This window comes from Anopheles ziemanni, chromosome 2, assembly GCF_943734765.1.
Source record: "Anopheles ziemanni chromosome 2, idAnoZiCoDA_A2_x.2, whole genome shotgun sequence".
Classification (NCBI taxonomy): domain Eukaryota; kingdom Metazoa; phylum Arthropoda; class Insecta; order Diptera; family Culicidae; genus Anopheles; species Anopheles ziemanni.
In genome coordinates this window covers 93260974-93278866 of record NC_080705.1, presented here as the reverse complement: position 1 = coordinate 93278866, position 17893 = coordinate 93260974, and the positions used below count along the sequence as shown (strand labels likewise).

General features: G+C 44.5%; 1 protein-coding gene across 1 annotated transcript; it reads right to left on the bottom strand.

Moving 5' to 3' along the window:
- Window positions 1–4201: 4201 nt before the first annotated feature.
- On the bottom strand, window positions 4202–5990 carry LOC131281298 (protein yellow-like). Its single transcript, XM_058310575.1, has 2 exons — window positions 5584–5990; window positions 4202–5514 (listed from the first exon to the last, which is right to left on the bottom strand). The coding sequence occupies exons 1-2, from the start codon at window positions 5949–5951 to the stop codon at window positions 4371–4373; spliced, it is 1512 nt and encodes a 503-aa protein (XP_058166558.1). The 5' UTR covers window positions 5952–5990; the 3' UTR covers window positions 4202–4370.
- Window positions 5991–17893: the final 11903 nt, after the last annotated feature.

The window sequence follows — 17893 nt, the reverse complement described above, 5'->3', positions numbered from 1 at the left end:
TCGTACCCAGGACTTAAAACAAAGAAAAAATAATCCTTACGCTTAATTTGTCAATCCTTAAATGTGTTATCCCTTCTTTTGTTGTATGAGTTGGATCAGTTCTAGGGACTTTTACTTTCCCTTTTTCATTTTCGGGTCATTTTCGCTCCCGGATAATTAATCCAGCGGTTCGGGTTTCCAGCGGAGTGGATTTATGTTTTCGCCCGTCCCTAAAACCATGGCCACATTCAATGTCGCCCGTCCGATGCTCGGAGAGGGATTGTGGCATGGAGCAACTTTGCCGACCAACTCCAGCGACCCCCTAAGGCGACCCTCAGCTGCTCTTTGGTGATGATCAGTTTAATTATTTGTGCATCTTGACGCCGTCACGCAAATTGTGTCGATTGTGGGCATGTGCTTGGGACGCATTTGAAGTCTACCCGTGGTCCGCAAAACGGTTCTGCGTGCTTTCGGAAGCGTTTGGAAGGCACCATTTTCCGCCCACAGCTCGTTAAACTTTCCCACGCCACGCAGATCGTTACGTGGCGAGAAGTTTTCAGCCCGCCGTTGGCATTTACGGGGCGCCTTTTGGATGGGTGTCGTTTGAAGTTAGGGCCCGTTCCGTTCAAAATTGAATCGGATTTGGTTCGCGGCGTGTACTTTATATAGTAACAAGTGTCGGTAAGTGTCCTCAAGAGACTGCGGCAAGTGTTTGCCACCGAGAACGCCCGAGAGCGCGAACCCATTAATACGCGAAAGGGGTTTTGCATTACACTTTGGAGTAAAAGGATACAAGCTTCTTTAGCGAACGATTACTGGAAACGAGAGAAGACATGAATAGCTCTAAGACGTTACCCGAGCTTTGAGTTTTTAAGACGCGAAAACTGAGTGACTTTCCCAAAATGAGATATTTATCAGCAAATTAAAAAAGTTTCTTTTTCCAATTCCTTCTCCACGGATATGCACCACCAAAGTTTGGTCCTTTCCATCCTGCATTGCGTTGGGATCAATGTCAATTCTCTAGTATTTGTGTGTTGGTTACAATGAATGTTTTCATCGAATCTGTTTACGGCACACCAAGAATACTGAGAATGGCAAGGATCTGTTGCACATTTTGCGACGTGAAGGACTTTTCGAAGTCATGTTTATTGAGCGTTACAGTCGTTTGTTTGTTAGGAATTGTTCCTGGATGGTTCATTTCCTTTTCCTGACACCTTATTCGCGTATCCTCCACATAAAAGAAAGCAACAACTATCATTTCGTTGATTCCGTGAAGGATCTAACGTTTCTTTTCCTCGAAGGTTGTCTATGTGCACGTGATAAAACATCTACTTGGATAGACGACCAGCCAAAGGAGGGAGGAATTGAAAAGCTGGTACTTCGCCCAATCACCATTCCTCTCGATTTGTCCGAAGGAAAAAAGCTAGTTTTTTAAAAGCGGCAACAAACCATGACCTTCCTCGAAGCGCAGAAGCTGCCCGCCTCGGTGTTCTAGGAAAGAGGCCATCTATTCCGTTAGAAACCGACGCCTGGAGGGAAACCGTAGAAAACTTCCTCCAAGAGTATTTTCCTCTTCTTGGGTGGGGGTTCGCTCGTCGGAGGGCTGGAAGTTTTGCCACAGTTTTGGAGCTTTTGCCGGTTTTATTTTTCGTGTGTATCGGGTGTGACATACATCCTCAGAGTTACCAACTGAAAGTTCCTGTAGGGAGGTCGTTTCGTTGATTTTTTGTTGTTGTATTACGGAGAACGAGCATGGTCAGACAATCTGGCCAAGTGAGTCGCGTAGGAGTAGCAATATTAATCTGACACCTTAGTGCTATTCGTTCTTTCGATTGATACTCAAATGGACAAAGCATCGCCTCGTCCGGGTTCTTCATGGTACAAGTATCATCAGTTTCGAAAACATTTCTTTTGACCTAAAAATAGAGACGACTTTTGTAAGCAGTAAACTTGCCTGAATTATATCAATCTTATTGAAATCCCTTGCGTTTCAACGAAACCTTTCAAGAACAAATTACACTCGTCTACAAATTTAAAAATCCTTGAAAATCCTTCAACGCTCTGGCACGTTCTCTCCTCCAGACCGCAATATTCATTATATGATAATCAAACGTAACTTTGATGGAAGTTCAGCGAACGCAAACCGCATTTTTACATTCTGAAAAGTACCACAAATTTGGTCCCGGCGTGAAAGAAAAATGAAACATTAATTTTCATTACTTGCTTCCACCGAATCCATTCACGCTTGTTCACAGACCGCAATGAATGAGCTGTAAAACTGCGAACATGTTACAGCGATGAAGTGTCAAGTGAACAGTGTGCTCTCAGTCTGTAAGATCAATCAACGCTCGGATATTCCCATTCCGTTCACAATTTGCGTTAAACGGGTTTATATTGGGTTCAGTAGCTCTGAGAATCCCGGACTTTAATAATAATGACACAGTGCTCACCTCACGATTATGAAAATTTAACAGATCTCTTTAAAGACTGTTGAATCCGGCAAATGGAAATTGAAGCAGGATGGTCGTGCTTTGAATGAACATACTTTGGAAACTATTTCGATTACATTAGTTGCACTACGCTAATCAAACAGATTAGCTTCTTGATGTTTGAACGGAAAGTTCAGTGTGATATAATCTTCCCCGCGAATCTTCGCTTTGAGGAAAGTTTGATTGGATCCTTCTAATTGCTTTGCCCTATTATTCCAATGCAGGGAATTATATTCCTGTGTGTTGTGAACTAACAAATTAGACACCTTTAACTGCGTTGGTTTGGGAATGCCAACTGTGCCAATAAAATGGGGTAACAGCGTGGTTCGAGTGTTATAAATACGATATTGTAACGGAATGAATACACTGGTACTAAAATTTGTTGAATTAAAGTATCCACTTGAACATGTAAAGTCGATTAGTTGTGTACTCCGGCACCTTATTATTGTACAATGTCTTCATCGTCTTCGTCGCTTTTCTTTTGGGAAGTTTCTCGTCGATGATAGGTCGCGATCCCATCAAATAACGAAGAAAGAGCTTTTGAAATCAAAATTTCAATATAAACAAAACAAAATCGAAACCGAAATTAAACTGTCGACGGTGTGTCGAGCTCTAGCCCCCTCCACGACTTCGTTAGCGTCGCATATTTACCATCCGGATTGCAGCGGCCCTGGAAGCAGATTGCAAATGTTGTTGTGCAGAAAATCGGTCATCACTGAGCTTGCCATCATCACCACCAATCACCTGCCCGGGAACTGTGGATAATCCGAGCAGGAAACCCCTGCATGCAATGGAGAGTTGCTGCCCTGGCAGAGCGTCCTGGCGTTCGGAATAAATGTATAATTGAATAGCTGCGGTTTTTGAAGCTGGAAAATTGGATTTCCTTTACCGTACCGTATCATGGTCCGCGACTTGGGGAGGGAAGAGCGGGTCTATTCACACGACAAGATTAAAACCCTACCTATTCGCGGACTCGTCATCCGATATTGAACTCAGCACTACGCTCCAATAAGGTCCTTCTTCCCACTTATTCTGCAACGGTGAGCTTCCACAGAGCGCACTCGGTGCAGAATCGACTAGGATGGTCCATTTCGGCACGACAAGCATCGGCAAAATGCATGATTTGCTGGGTAAAGCGAATCGCACACAAAGATCTCGGTAAAGGAAGCACAATTTCTCCATGTGGAAGGCAAACTTTTCGTACGAATTTCGCTACGGATGGAAAATCGTGTCTTACGGCGACGAAGGGGACAACATTCTTGGGATGGTGGGGGTGTGAGGTCGTTGTGATTGCATCGGATACACGACTGTGCGACTTGGCGAACAATTTGTCGGCACTTTCCCCTTGCACCTCCTTTAGGAGCGACACTAACTGGATACGGAATGGATTTCCCTCTACGTTCCATTATCCGATATCGGAGAGATGATTAACGATGAGATCAATCCTTGGCCTTCTCGACCACCACGAACTTGCAGGGGGTTCTAGGGAAGCAAATCTGGCATAGATGTTTTCGCAAGATTTGATTAAATCAAGCCGTCACTTGTTCATGATGCCCCCGTGCCTTCGTTAGCGAATTATTCCCCAACAAAATGGTCGGATACGGTTCTCTTGTTTCGCTCCTTCCTCGGCTGAAGTTCATGAGATAAACTCTGAATGTTCAGTAATCTTTCATAGAGGAGTTTATTACAGTAATTCATGGGAATATGTGACACAACCCCGCATCATCACTGGTGGTCTGAGGTCGGAAGTACATTGGTTCGGTCCATAAGATGATTGCTGCGAGTTAAAGTTTTCTCCTTTGTTGTCACTATACTATAGGGGGTAAAAACACTTAGCAATAGATCTTGGACCTTCCGGTGGTTTGAGTGGCGAGCGGAAAGGGCCGCGGCTTGGTAGTGTCGCTAAACTTGCAGCTCGCACTCCAGCTGCGCGGCATCGAAGGCCAAACTCGGTGGCACCCTCGGATCGCACACGGTGCCCTCGATGGCCTTCCGGGCGTCGGCCATCAGCACGCGGAAGTTGGTCTGGGTGTAGTCGAGCTTGTCGTAGAGGAACACCGGCAGCTTGTTGCTCATCACCCACACCGACTGCTGCAGCTCGCGGTCCAGCTTGAGGTCGTTCGGGAAGGTCAGCTTTTGGGCGTTCTTCTCCACCACGCCGAGGTTGTTGCGGTTGTACGGCTTGTTCAGATCCCAGCAGCCAACGCCCGATTGCTGCACGAGCGTAAAGAACTGCACGTTGTTCTTCGCCACGCCCGAGGTGGACGACTGGCCGAGGCGACCGCGCGTTCCGACCGGCTGGAATGCCTTAGCCGCCAGCCCGAAGCCCTCCCAGACGGTTTCGTTCTGCAGAATCGAGGCGGGTACCTGGAACTCCATGAAGCTGGACATCGGGTGGAACAGTAGCATCCGGTCGCCGGATCGGTGGACGGGCGCGAGCGACATTCCGAACACACCGTCCGACCACTGGAAGTTCAACTCCTGGTAGTTGTAGTCGCTGGCAATCGGGTTCGGGTTGTAGAGGTGGTTCGTCGTGCGCCAGCTCTTGAACTTCCGCAGATCAAACACGGTAATACCGTTGCGCCACACGTCGGCCACGTACGCGAAGGCGTCCTCACACTGTCCCTCGCGCACGTCCACCACGATGTTGGTGTGCAGCGAGTCCTCCTTAATCTGCTCCGGCGGCAGGACGTAGGTGAACAGCAGCTCGTCGTTCTGCATGTCAAACGCCATGATCTTCGGCGGGCAGACTTGCTGCAGGTTGGTCAGGGTGTCCGTGACGCCCGCATCCAGCACCCACAGGCGGTCACATTCGTCCACCTGGATACGATAGACGGACATCATCTTGGAGCAGTCGGGATTGCGCGGTGACGTGTGGTAGCTCCAGTCCGGGTACGGCATCAGCGGGTGGCTTCGATCCTGGGCCGGCAGTGGCAAATAAGACAGCGTCGCCGGTACACCCGGGTTCCAGCGGGGTGTCGTCACGAACAGCCGGTCTCGGAACCGATCCACTCCGAGCGGGAGGTTATTTTCCGGAATAAACTCACTGCAAACCCGGAGAGAACACTTTAATAGCAGGTAATGACGTCACGGGTGACGCATTCAAGGTTCTTACCGCGTACGAATCGCATTATTGCGCAGCTGGAGCGACGGATACATGAAATCGATTACCTTCCAGTGGTACACCGTATCGAACGCGCTCTTGCCCAGGTCCTCGAGGAAGTCGTTGGCCATCCGCTTCCCGGTACCCTCCAGCCCGGCCAACGGAGCCACGTACGGGCTGGCCAGTCGTTCCTGCTCTCGCTCGCGCTCCCGCTCCCGCTGGCCAGTCGCACCGTTCGGTGGTCCGCCCGTTCGGGTAAACGAACCATGCTGGTTGTTCTTCTTGAACGGCGAATAGCTACCGACCGGGCCGGTCAGTACAGCCAACAGTACCACCACCAAACCGGCCACCGGTATCCACAGGTTCCTCGAAGCCGCCATCGTTTCTCGCCGGCCGCACTTGCCCGGACGAACACTTTCTTGTCTGCAACGGACGGAAGGATGAGTTATTAGTGTGTCATGTGATCAACCTAGACTCAATTTATGATCCCCAGCACATTGTGAGAGGACGTATTTGATTAAAACGTCCAATCAATCCCCTAGAGTGAGCTGCGTTAAATGAAAAGTGCAACATTGTACGCTTGTACAAAATGTATGTATTAAAACAAGTGGAACCGCTTTCATTGGAAAATTGCTCTTGGCCTTCTAGATAAATCTTTAATCGATTTAACATTGACAATAAACGTTCCAATACCTAGAAATCCATGGCTATGTATGGTAATTGGTTGTTTTAAAATAAATTAACCAAAACAGTGCCATCTGTTGCCATCGTTATCGTTTTCCATGATGGAAAACCCCCCGTAATAAAATCGAAAAGCCATCCATGCCACAATCTTGAGCTACGTGTGCAGGTCACGGTATTCCTGTTTCATTTCCTACTCATTAGTCTTTACCCGAAGGGACTCGTACGTGACGTGGAAACCGTGGAGGATGGGGGGAGGGGGAGGGTGGGAGAAGGAGTTCACGATCGCTTTCCACCTGTCCTGTGCACCACCCAACGCATTAGTCTTGTTCCCGTGAGATCTGCAGAGAATATGATAAATGGTGGAAATTTTTCGTCTCCCAAACTACTCCCCCACCGTAAACCGTTATCCTTTCCACTTTCCAAACGTTGAAGCTGCAAGTTGATACAATATGTCCTGACCAACAGCTGTCACGTTCAATCACGTGAAAAATATATAGCCTGATAACCTCCACCGGAGAGGTTATTACTTTTCGAAACCCCTCGACTTGACCGCGCCGGGAAGTCAGTCGTGGCTTTCTAGAAGAATTTCATAACTTTTCCTGCCCCTTTCTGCCATCCTGGAGTGTATTGGAACACGTTGTTAAATATTTATAGTTTTTAACCATTTTTCCCCGCCTTATTGTGCTTCCTCAAAAGTTATTCTTCAAGATTTGGGGTTTTTCCTTTGGGTTGAACTATATACATCATATTTTATTTACACATGTGTTTCAAATGTCCTGGACCGTTAATGCACAGTTTGTTAATCTTCATCTCTTACAACTGATTTCTTTTTCCTGATTTTATTTGCTATTTTTGTTGAATTCTTGGACAAGGTTTCTGCAAGACTCAGTTAAAAGTCATTATCGAGTAATTGTAATACGTCAGAGACAAAGATCTTCTAGGGAAAATCAGCTATATCAAAAGTATAGGAAGATGTACGGTTCGTACACACTTCAATGTTTTCTTCACTTTCCCATTATTGTTGTATTCAAACAAATTGCGCGTAGCGTACGAAACATAGCTAAAATTCTTCAGAATCGGTTGTTTACGAATAATTTTGCCTCCTAACGACCCTCAAAACGTTGCACTCTGGTTATTTTAAGGATTCGCTTTTTTTTTTGTCGTCCTCACTTTCCAAGAAAATGTAACAATTGACGAATCCAGGCGCAGAAATCGATGGGGGTGAAGTGTTATTTTTCGAATCAATCAGAGCATTGCACCACATTTCAATTAGGTCGTTTGCTTTTACCACCGATCTCAGTAAATATTTCGGTGCTTTTGTGGCTCCCGGATTGAACTTTGCTGTCGGATATATTGTTTTTTTGTTGAAGTGGATAGTGAAACCTCCCGTATTCCATCGCAGGTAAGTCCACGAACTCTCGAGCAGCTAGCAGATGCTGCTTTCTGTGTCCCAGATGTGCTGAGGCGCAGATAAACAGGTTCGGTCATAATTAAACATCCGTATGGCGTGGGCCATCCCGCTCCTTTCTGCGAATGTCTCCCGTCGGATGCATTTTCACCAACACCGGAACATCCACTTGTCGTTGCTCCCATCGGGAGAGGGCTGCTCGAAAATTCACAAAGGACGAAGAAAATTACTGCATTGCCCCTGGAGCCGGAGGGCCCCGGAAGGACTGTTTGTTTGCCAAGAAATTCAAGAATTCACGAAACGCTAGCGAAGGGGCGAAAACACAATGTTGGTAATGTAATGTTGATGCTGCCGTGAGAGGTTCAGCACACTGGAAAATTCTGGAAGTGCGGTACACTATCATGCTGGTTTAGGATAAACATTGAATCTTTCCAAGCGGGGAAAACATTTCCGCCAAACCACAAAGCGTTTATAATCTTATGGTCAAAGCAAACTGGACAGCACATTATGTAAAGAGCAATACGACGTTAGAAAGTGGAAAGTTTTCGTCCCTTCCGGTTAACTAGCATGGACAATAGTGCCGTTTCGTGCTCTAGCCGTTGGCAATCTTTTGTAGATCGTCTAATCAACCTCGCAAACCCTTCAAGATTATGCAGCGTGGGCTGCATTTTGTTGGAAATGGATGCTTGGTGCAAATTAAACATTATGCCGCACACCATTAGTTTGCCGCCATGATTATACAAAACCACTTGGTTGTTGGCTTCCGAGCGGTACCGTAGCTCACCATTAGACCATTTCTCTGTGAGGAAATCCCTTACAATCTGATGCCCTTAAATTTGCATTCATTAGCCGCAATTGTTCATCCTCCCGGCGCTGGAGGCTGCCGGTACTTTAAGGCAGTGAGAACTTTTACTCGTACTGTAATTTTCGGTTGAAAAAGTTGCCCGTTTTCCCTCGTTTCTGTTCGTCTGCATTTTTGTTTCGGTTCTTTTGCATTTAAATTGTTGAATGTACCGAGCAATTTTCCAACAACGAGATACACCTTTACGGAGGAATACATTTAGTTTAATGTAATTTCCTAGCACAAAAGTACAGCTCATTAATGTTTAAATTTTTCGACACACTCTTTGCGCAACAGTTGTGCAGCTAGAAGCAATAATAGATGCTGAAAATTTCATTTCCAACCACAAATTAGAACACGAATTCGCAGAACGGTTGAACCGTGGGAATCATTTTGGTTCTTGTTGCAAACGAAACCGTTCGCAGCATTCACCTCCCACTGGTTCCGCTGCTGCTTAAAATCTAAATTATTTAACTTTTTCTTCGGCCCACCTCGACCGCAGGCAGTTCATGTTCACGCACGAACGACTAGACCTCGGTGGCCTTGCCGTTCCAGATATTGGGCGGCCTCCACAGTGGGCTACAAAACTCGACGGCGGATCCATTACCTCCGCCAACCGGCCCAATCAGGCCCAACCAAGCCGAATGAGCCCAATGTTTTAAGCCAAAGCCTATCTCCACTTGCCGTCTAGCCGGCATTCGTCTATGATTGACGCTGAGCTTTCGGACCCGTGAAGAGTAGAAAAAGAGTAAAAATGATTTGAGAAAGGTCGTGATTTTAATCCCGGTTATATTGGTACCGCCATTTGCCATTACCATTCCATGAAGGTAGGTCATTAAAAAAGGTCCTTGAATGGAAAATACAAATGGGAGTGCCAGCCAGCACCGCACGATATCCATCAATCTTTCTTGCGGCACAAAATGTGTGGGTGCCCTCCTGTACTACAACGCAAACCCATTGTTGGTGCAACTCTTGTTTCATCTGGTCTGAACATAGCTGAAACAGAGCCAGTTTTTCCTGCTGGCCTGCTTTGTACTTCCAATAAACAAAATTGCACCAAAAGACGAAGTTCAAAATCCTATCGCAGCAAACCTCGACTACCGTTGAGGGTACGAAATAGAAATCAACAACATTTGCCCGCAACCCACATGACATAAGAGCTCGACGTCCGTACGGTGCACGGAGCTATTGTTTTCCGCTCCACTTAATTCGTGCCTTTTCGTGCCATTCGTGAAATGCTTTCCATTCTGTGATCCTCCCGTTGCATCATCCTGTGTGACGGTGCTGTTGCATTTTGCTTCAGTTGTGCAGCGGGAATCCAATACGGTTGGACGCTTTCGTCGCATAGTGCTGCTCCGTACAATCAAGCTTCACGACACATACTTTTCCTTGTTTTTTTTCGTCGCGCTGAAGATTTGAAGCAAAACGTGACAGGAAAGCCATGCAATCGGTGCGAGTGCATGTTCCAGCGCTTGTACTAACATTTCTCTGGCACCGTGTGAACACTATTTGTCAACGGCCAAACACCGACGGCTGACAGTAAAACGCATGTGTAGAGAATAGAATAGATAAGAAACTTGGAGAGTAACGAAAAAATGAGAATGTTGTAGAGAATAGAATAGATAAGAAACTTGGAGAGTAACGAAAAATGAGAATGTATGCCGTGAGGTAATGTAGAGAATAGAATAGATAAGAAACATGGAGAGTAACGAAAAATGAGAATGTGTCATGAAAGGATTAGCTATCAACACAAGAGAGGCACAAGAGAGAATCTTAAGATCCTGAGTTACAAAAAAGAGGGTTCGTTTGGTGAGAGGATTGAGCGACGATCAGCAAGAGAAAGCGAAAGGACAGGCAGTTTTTGGACGGACGTGTAAGACAGCGGTCTGAACGTTTAGGATTTGTGATCAAATATATAAAAAAAAAAAAAAGAAAAGAAAACTGCTTCTAATTGGAATGGCGGGTGTACGCAGGAAACCGGGCAAAAGTCACGACAAAGTTGTCTGTAGTTATTGCGTTTGTACTGATTATTGCCAGCATATCGACGGCGCAGGATACAGGAGTAGTACCTCAAACCAAGTGTTCGCTACACACAGCGAATGTGATATCGTCAATCCAATGTAAAGAGTACTGTGTCATCAATGGCAAGGCTGGCGGATACTGTAACGTGGAAGGACTGTGCACCTGCCGAGCGGGAAACACTCACTTTTTGATTCGAACGATCGTTGATTTGCTGAATAAAAAATCTAAGTAACTGTTTGTCGTTCCTCTTTAAAAAAAAAAAAAAAAAAAAAAAAAAAAAAAAAAAAAAAAAAAAAAAAAAAAAAAAAAAAAAAAAGAAAAGTACTGTTACATGGACGCCTCTGGGAGGGCTACATAAAAAAAAAAAAAAAAAAAAAAAGGAAAGTACTGTTACATGGACGCCTCTGGGAGGGCTACATTACGTACTGAATATAATACATGGACGCCTCTGGGAGGGCTACATGTGAGAACGATCAGAGGTTAAAAAAAAAAAAAAAAAGATCTACTATTCCTTATCCTAATAAATGTTTCTTTTCAGAAAGCATAATAAAGTGAACAAACTTCGGAAGGCTCTTGAGGCAGAAAGGAAACGCAACGTTTTGCTGTTCGCTAGATTGAAGAAGATTAAGGGAAATGGAAAGCAAATTCATAAAATCAAGCCATTTGAAGAAATGTTTGACCCAGCTCCAATGCATTCGACAGCAATCGATTTACAGGGTCGAGAAAATTCAATACTCGCTACATCCATGAATGCGTTATCGGCAGTTTCAATAAACATCCCGGATTGTAAACCAAACGATAAAATGGAGGAAATCGACCGTAAATCTTTCGAAGATTGGAAGGAGTTGTTAGAGGCTTCCATGGACCTTGCCGGCATTACAGACGAATACACTAAAAGCAACGTCTTTAAAGTAAAGGCAGGACCGAAACTCCTAGAAGTTTTGGAAGAAACACCCAAACAACCATCGCCCGATGTAGCAATTGCTCCATATTCAAACGCTATGAAACGTTTGAAAAGTTTCTTTGGGTCTCGAGAATATCGTCTGATACAACGACAAAAATTTAGGTCACTTACTCAAGATAAGGAGGAATCAGATCTAAAATATCTTAAGCGAGTGATAGCATCAGCTAAACTGTGCGATTTCGACGAGGAAAAACTCATGGAAAGTGTGACAGAAGTCATACAATTACACGCGCTCAATATCAAAGTCCGCGAAGCTGGTCGCAAAATTCTGCGCAAAGGAGGTACTCTTGCGGAGCTGTTGGAAAGGATTCGCGGACACGAGGTAGATAAAACCAATGAGGAAATTTTCAAAAAGACGCACCAACCAGCAACCGAAGTTACAGTAGCAGCAGTTACACGCGGAAGAACTGGGATTAGCTTTCCTGCGGGATCGCGAGCACGAAGCTTCGCAAATCAAGGTCGTTCAAATTGGGGAAACTTTAGAGGTCCTAGTGGCAGTTACGAGCAAAGCAGTATGGGAGCCGGAAATAGCTCTAATCCTTGTTGGAGATGTACCAGCCAATTTCACGTAGCATCAAAGTGCCATGCAGTGAGTAAAGTCTGCCGAAACTGCAAAAAAACGGGACATCTTGAACGAGCTTGCCGGCAATTACCAACTCCTGGTACACAAAAGCGTCGGTTCGCCCAAGACGATGACAGGTCGGGGACAACAAAGAAAATCGCCAAGATTACAAAGGAAGAGGAAGAAAAGGATGGAATGGACGTCGTAAGTGATTATTCGACCTGATCTGGCCCATTACGTTTTCTTTTTTCTGTATCCTGAAATAAATAAGATAATTTGATAATGATTTAAAGGTTGTTGATAGAAGTAATCTCTGTAAATTATTAAGAATACAAAAAAAAAAAAAAAAAAAAATGATTGGTAACTAATATCCTTGATGATTATTTTTTAGGTTGTCGAACAGAGTGCTTTAGCCGTTAATACATTACACGATTTTGAAGTCAAGAAAGGATGTATCCTCGGCCGCATTGCAGACAGTATATCCGTGGTATTCTTAATAGATTCCGGTGCAGAAGTGAATACCGTCAATGAAGATATCTTCGATAAACTACAGAACGACGAAACTTCAAAGAAGCAGCTCTACTGCATCTCAAGTGGTTCAGATAAACCGCTTCGTGCGTATGCCAGTCCGGGTGAAATCGAAGTGACAGGGACCTTCGTGGCCGAATTATTTATTTCAGAGGACAGACCACGTTTCTACGAAAAATTCTACGTTATCAAAGGCGCTAAACCACTTCTTGGAAGGGATACAGCTCTTAGGTACAGCGTTTTACGGTTAGGACTTGACGTGAACGTCAATCGCACGGTTGCTAATGAAAGTGTTCCTATTAGATTTCCCGGTGAAATCCTCGCTGTGACGGCGACAGATGAATTCCCGAAGTTTAACGTGTCTCCAGTAATATTGTCATATGACAGCACTAAACCTCCATCTCGCAAGATTTTTACAAATATTCCCCTGCCGTTTCGGGAGGAAACCCAACGGCGACTTCAAGACCTTCTGGCTACAGGAATTATAGAAATTGTCACAGATTCTATGGAAAGATCGTTTTGCTCTTCCTTGTTGGTCGTCCCAAAAGGCAAAGACGATATTCGGTTAGTAGTAGATCTAAGAGGCCCTAACAAATGTATCATTCGTACTCCATTCAGAATGCCAATTTTGGAGGAAATTCTCGCTGATCTTCATGGTGCTAAATGGTTTTCCACAATCGACCTTACCAGCGCATTTTTCCACGTGGAAATTGCGGAACAATCGCGGCACCTGACTAATTTTTTCGCGGGTAATGGAACCTATCGTTTTAAGCGGCTACCATTTGGTCTGTGCAATGCACCAGACATATTTCAAGAAATAATGCAAACAAAGATATTGTCTGGATGCCAAGGCCAGATATGTTATTTGGATGATATTCTGGTGCACGGTACTACAAAAGAACTACATGATAGAAATCTGAAAACTGTTCTTAAGCAGCTTAAAACGCATAACGTGCGTATTAATTCGAACAAATGCGTTTTTGGCGAGACGAAAGTTAAGTTTGTAGGTTTTCTTATGTCAGACAAGGGTCTTTGTATTGAAGAGGATAAATTAAAAGCAATTCATAACTTTCGTCGACCGGAGTCCGTGCAAGAAGTGAAAAGTTTTTTAGGCTTCATTAATTTCTCAGAAAGGTTCATTTACATGCGGGCTGACAAAACAAAACATTTGCGTGAGCTAGCAAAATCGGAATCCTTTTACTGGTCAGATTCAGAAGAAAAGGAGTTCAACTTTCTTAAGTACGAAGCTTTACAACCAATTGCTAGGTTAGGCTACTTCAACTACAAAGACGAGACTGAGCTTTATGTAGACGCATCTCCTGTGGGCCTAGGTGCCGTTTTGGTTCAGTTTGGGACGGACGGAAAGCCGCGTATAATTGCTTGCGCTTCAAAAGCGCTAAATAGAACGGAACAAAAATACCCTCAAACTCAAAGGGAAGCACTTGCGATCGTATGGGGAGTAGAACGATTTGCTTTTTATTTAACTAGTAAATCGTTCGTCATCCGTACAGATTCCGAAGCAAACGAATTTATATATGGTGAGGGCTACCGACAAAGTAAACGGTCCATTACAAGGGCTGAAGCTTGGGCATTAAGATTGCAAAATTATGACTTCTCGGTGAAGCGCATCCCGGGTCATTTGAACGTAGCAGACGCTTTATCGCGTTTGATAGGCCAAACTCAGGATGATGATCCTTTCGATGAGGATAACGATAAGCATCTTCTTTATGCTCTGGATGAGGGGCTATTGAGCGTATCATGGAAGGATATCGAGCTAGCGTCAGAAAATGATAAGGAACTTACCACCGTAAGAATGGCCATTAGATCTAGATCTTGGCCGGCAGAGCTTAGAAGATACGAGGCGGAATCTAAATCGATTCGTTTGTTAGGGTCAATGGTTTTCAAGGAAGATAAAATCATTCCACCTAAGGAATTACGAATTAAACTGTTGGAAAAGGCTCATGAAGGTCATATTGGGATCTCTGCTATGAAACGCATTATGAGAGAATATTTTTGGTGGCCTAACATGAGCAAGGAAGTGGAGAGCTTTGTAAAAAGATGCACGACCTGTTTAGTAATTTCAAAAAAAAACCCACCAGTGCCGCTGATCAACCGTCAACTTCCTGAAGGGCCATGGCAGGTACTCCAAATAGATTTTTTATCGTTACCAGGATGTGGAGCAGGAGAGTTCTTGATAGTGGTAGATACATACTCACGTTACTTAGTAGTAACCGAGATGAATTGCTTAGACGCAAAGAGTACTATACTGGCGTTAAATAGGATATTTTATACATGGGGTTTACCGTTAACAATACAGAGTGACAATGGTCCACCCTTCCAAAGCGCTGAATTTATAACGTACTGGGAGGAGAAAGGCATAAAAATTAACAAATCGATCCCACTAAATCCGCAGTCCAACGGAGCAGTCGAAAGGCAAAACCAGGGCATCATCAAAGCGATATCCGGGGCCAAACAAGAAAAAAGAAATTGGAGGGAATCCCTAAAAGCTTACGTACATATCCATAATACGATAAAACCACATGCTAGACTTAATGTAACTCCTTTTGAGCTCTTAGTAGGATGGCGTTATCGAGGATTTTTTCCTAGTCTATGGGAAACTAAGTTAACATCCGATATAGACAGGTCTGACGTGCGCGAGCGGGATACATTTACTAAATTAGTTAGCAAAACGTACGCCGACTCGCGTCGAGGAGCAAAAGAGTCAGATATAGCCGTGGGAGATAAAGTTTTCCTCTCATTTCCGAAGAAACATAAAACAGATGGAACCTTTTCAAGCGACCGGTATACTATAATAAGTAGACAAGGCGCGAAAGTAGTTGTTCAAAATGAACGTGGAGTACAATATACCCGCAATGTGGTTGATTGTAAGAAAGCGTTAGAACAGGAGCAACTTCCATCAAATACAAGTACAAAACTGACAGTGACACCTGAGTCAGCGCCAAAGGATTACGAACATGAATCGGTAGATCATTCCGAAGATAGGCTAGACGGTATTACGGAAAACAGACCGAAAAGAGTGCTTAAGAAACCGGAAAAACTTAAGGATATGTTCCTATATCAAATTTTTCAGTAGAGTAGGGGCGGGGGTGAATGTAGAGAATAGAATAGATAAGAAACTTGGAGAGTAACGAAAAAATGAGAATGTTGTAGAGAATAGAATAGATAAGAAACTTGGAGAGTAACGAAAAATGAGAATGTATGCCGTGAGGTAATGTAGAGAATAGAATAGATAAGAAACATGGAGAGTAACGAAAAATGAGAATGTGTCATGAAAGGATTAGCTATCAACACAAGAGAGGCACAAGAGAGAATCTTAAGATCCTGAGTTACAAAAAAGAGGGTTCGTTTGGTGAGAGGATTGAGCGACGATCAGCAAGAGAAAGCGAAAGGACAGGCAGTTTTTGGACGGACGTGTAAGACAGCGGTCTGAACGTTTAGGATTTGTGATCAAATATATAAAAAAAAAAAAAAGAAAAGAAAACTGCTTCTAATTGGAATGGCGGGTGTACGCAGGAAACCGGGCAAAAGTCACGACAGCATGATCTCAGTTTAACCCGCAATATCTCTTTCTTCGGTTCCTTTTATGCCGTATCCAGCCATTGGTGGAATATGGATGGCATGTTGATTTGAGAATGTTTGAGGACAGAAAGTGAAAAAACTCGATCTTTTTGATCGAGAACCAGAGGCGGTTAGGAGCATTTGTATTGACCGAACAACTATGTTCACTATCAACCAACGCTACCACCAGCACACGGTGGTCCCTCAAAATGGCAGTAGGCTGGAGGTGAACCAGCGTGGAAGAAACAGGTTTCTGCTGTCTGCATACGTAATTTTGTGCACCATATGTTTTTTTTCCTCGTGCATCGAATAAACATGGCTAGTTGATGGGATTCCTTTTCGCCGTTTCCTGATATTTCTCCCTCAAATTTCTATCTCACGGATGCGGTGCATCCGGGTTAACTTGTTTGCTTCGCTCTTCCAATCCAGTGTTCGCTGCCAATATCTACGGTTCTGTTTCATATTCGCTTTTTTTACTTGATCAGAGTTTATTTTCATCGCTGATAAAAGGCTATAGTGCCTTCCAAACGAGCTTTACAGGTTATAACCATAAAGCAACACTGCAACAGGGGGTTCTTCCTTTCACTTTCACAGACTACCATTTTGAGATAGTGTAAAGTAGAGCGTTCTGAGCAGCGCATAGAAAAGCTTCACCTCAACCACACTCTGGCACATCATATTTATTACCCCGCGTACGATTTGCTTTTTGTCAAAACTTGCCTTTATTTCAACACACACACTCCCGCACTACAAAATGGGTTTTTAAAAAATCGCGTGTCCGTACGCGTCCGTAGCGCACCTCGAACTGATGGCGTCGGACGAGTTCGGGTCGGACTTTAAAGCCCGTTTTGACCGAAACGATTTGCTGCCGGACCAAAACCACCGACCGGCTTTTGAGGTCCACGGTGGCGGTGGTGGTGTGTGCGTGTGTGTTGCTCGTTGCCTCCGCGTCTGTGCCCTTCTCGGAGGTCTTCTCCGGACTTGGTCCGTGACGCCATCGCGCGCGCAAATCGTTTCGGGCAATACGCACCGTACTAAGCCGAACGCCGGCGGCTGCTGATTAACGTCGGTCACATCTCTCTTTCAATACCTGGTGCTGTACACTGGTGACCGAATGAGTAAGTGTACCGACCTGATCATAGGGCATAATTGTTTAGCTCAGAATAGACTTCTTAAAGTAGAATAAACCTTATTCAAAAGTATTGTTGTCTAACTGTTCTCAACTGTACATGAAACGATATGTATCATCTGAATTTTCTCTTTATTGAAGATAGAACTTGCCCTCTAAGATTCCTTACGTATATTTAAACCCGTCTGCTTCCATTATTATGTGTAATAACACGTGTACAGCAAAGTAGACTGTCAAATTTCGCCGCAAGAATTATTGCAAACAGTCACGTCCGTTGATGCCTGGCAGCAGAAACAATCTCGTTGTCAGAGCGATTTTGAGCAAAGCGACAAACTGCCAAATGATTCTTGTCAGCAGGAGCAATTTGTACGGCAGTTAAATGTCTTACCACTCCCTCACCGCGAGAGAGAGTGAAAAGCGAGCGAGATGTTGCAAGTGATGGATGTTGGGAAACTCCTTTGCTGACTGTATAAATGTCCCCAGGGCCCTGCTCACCTAATCACCGCTGGCTTAAGATACGGCCAGTAAACCACACCGCAATATGACTCCTTCTTATGGTTCGGTTGTGTTTCATTCGGCATTTTCACCGTCTGGAAGCTTCAAAC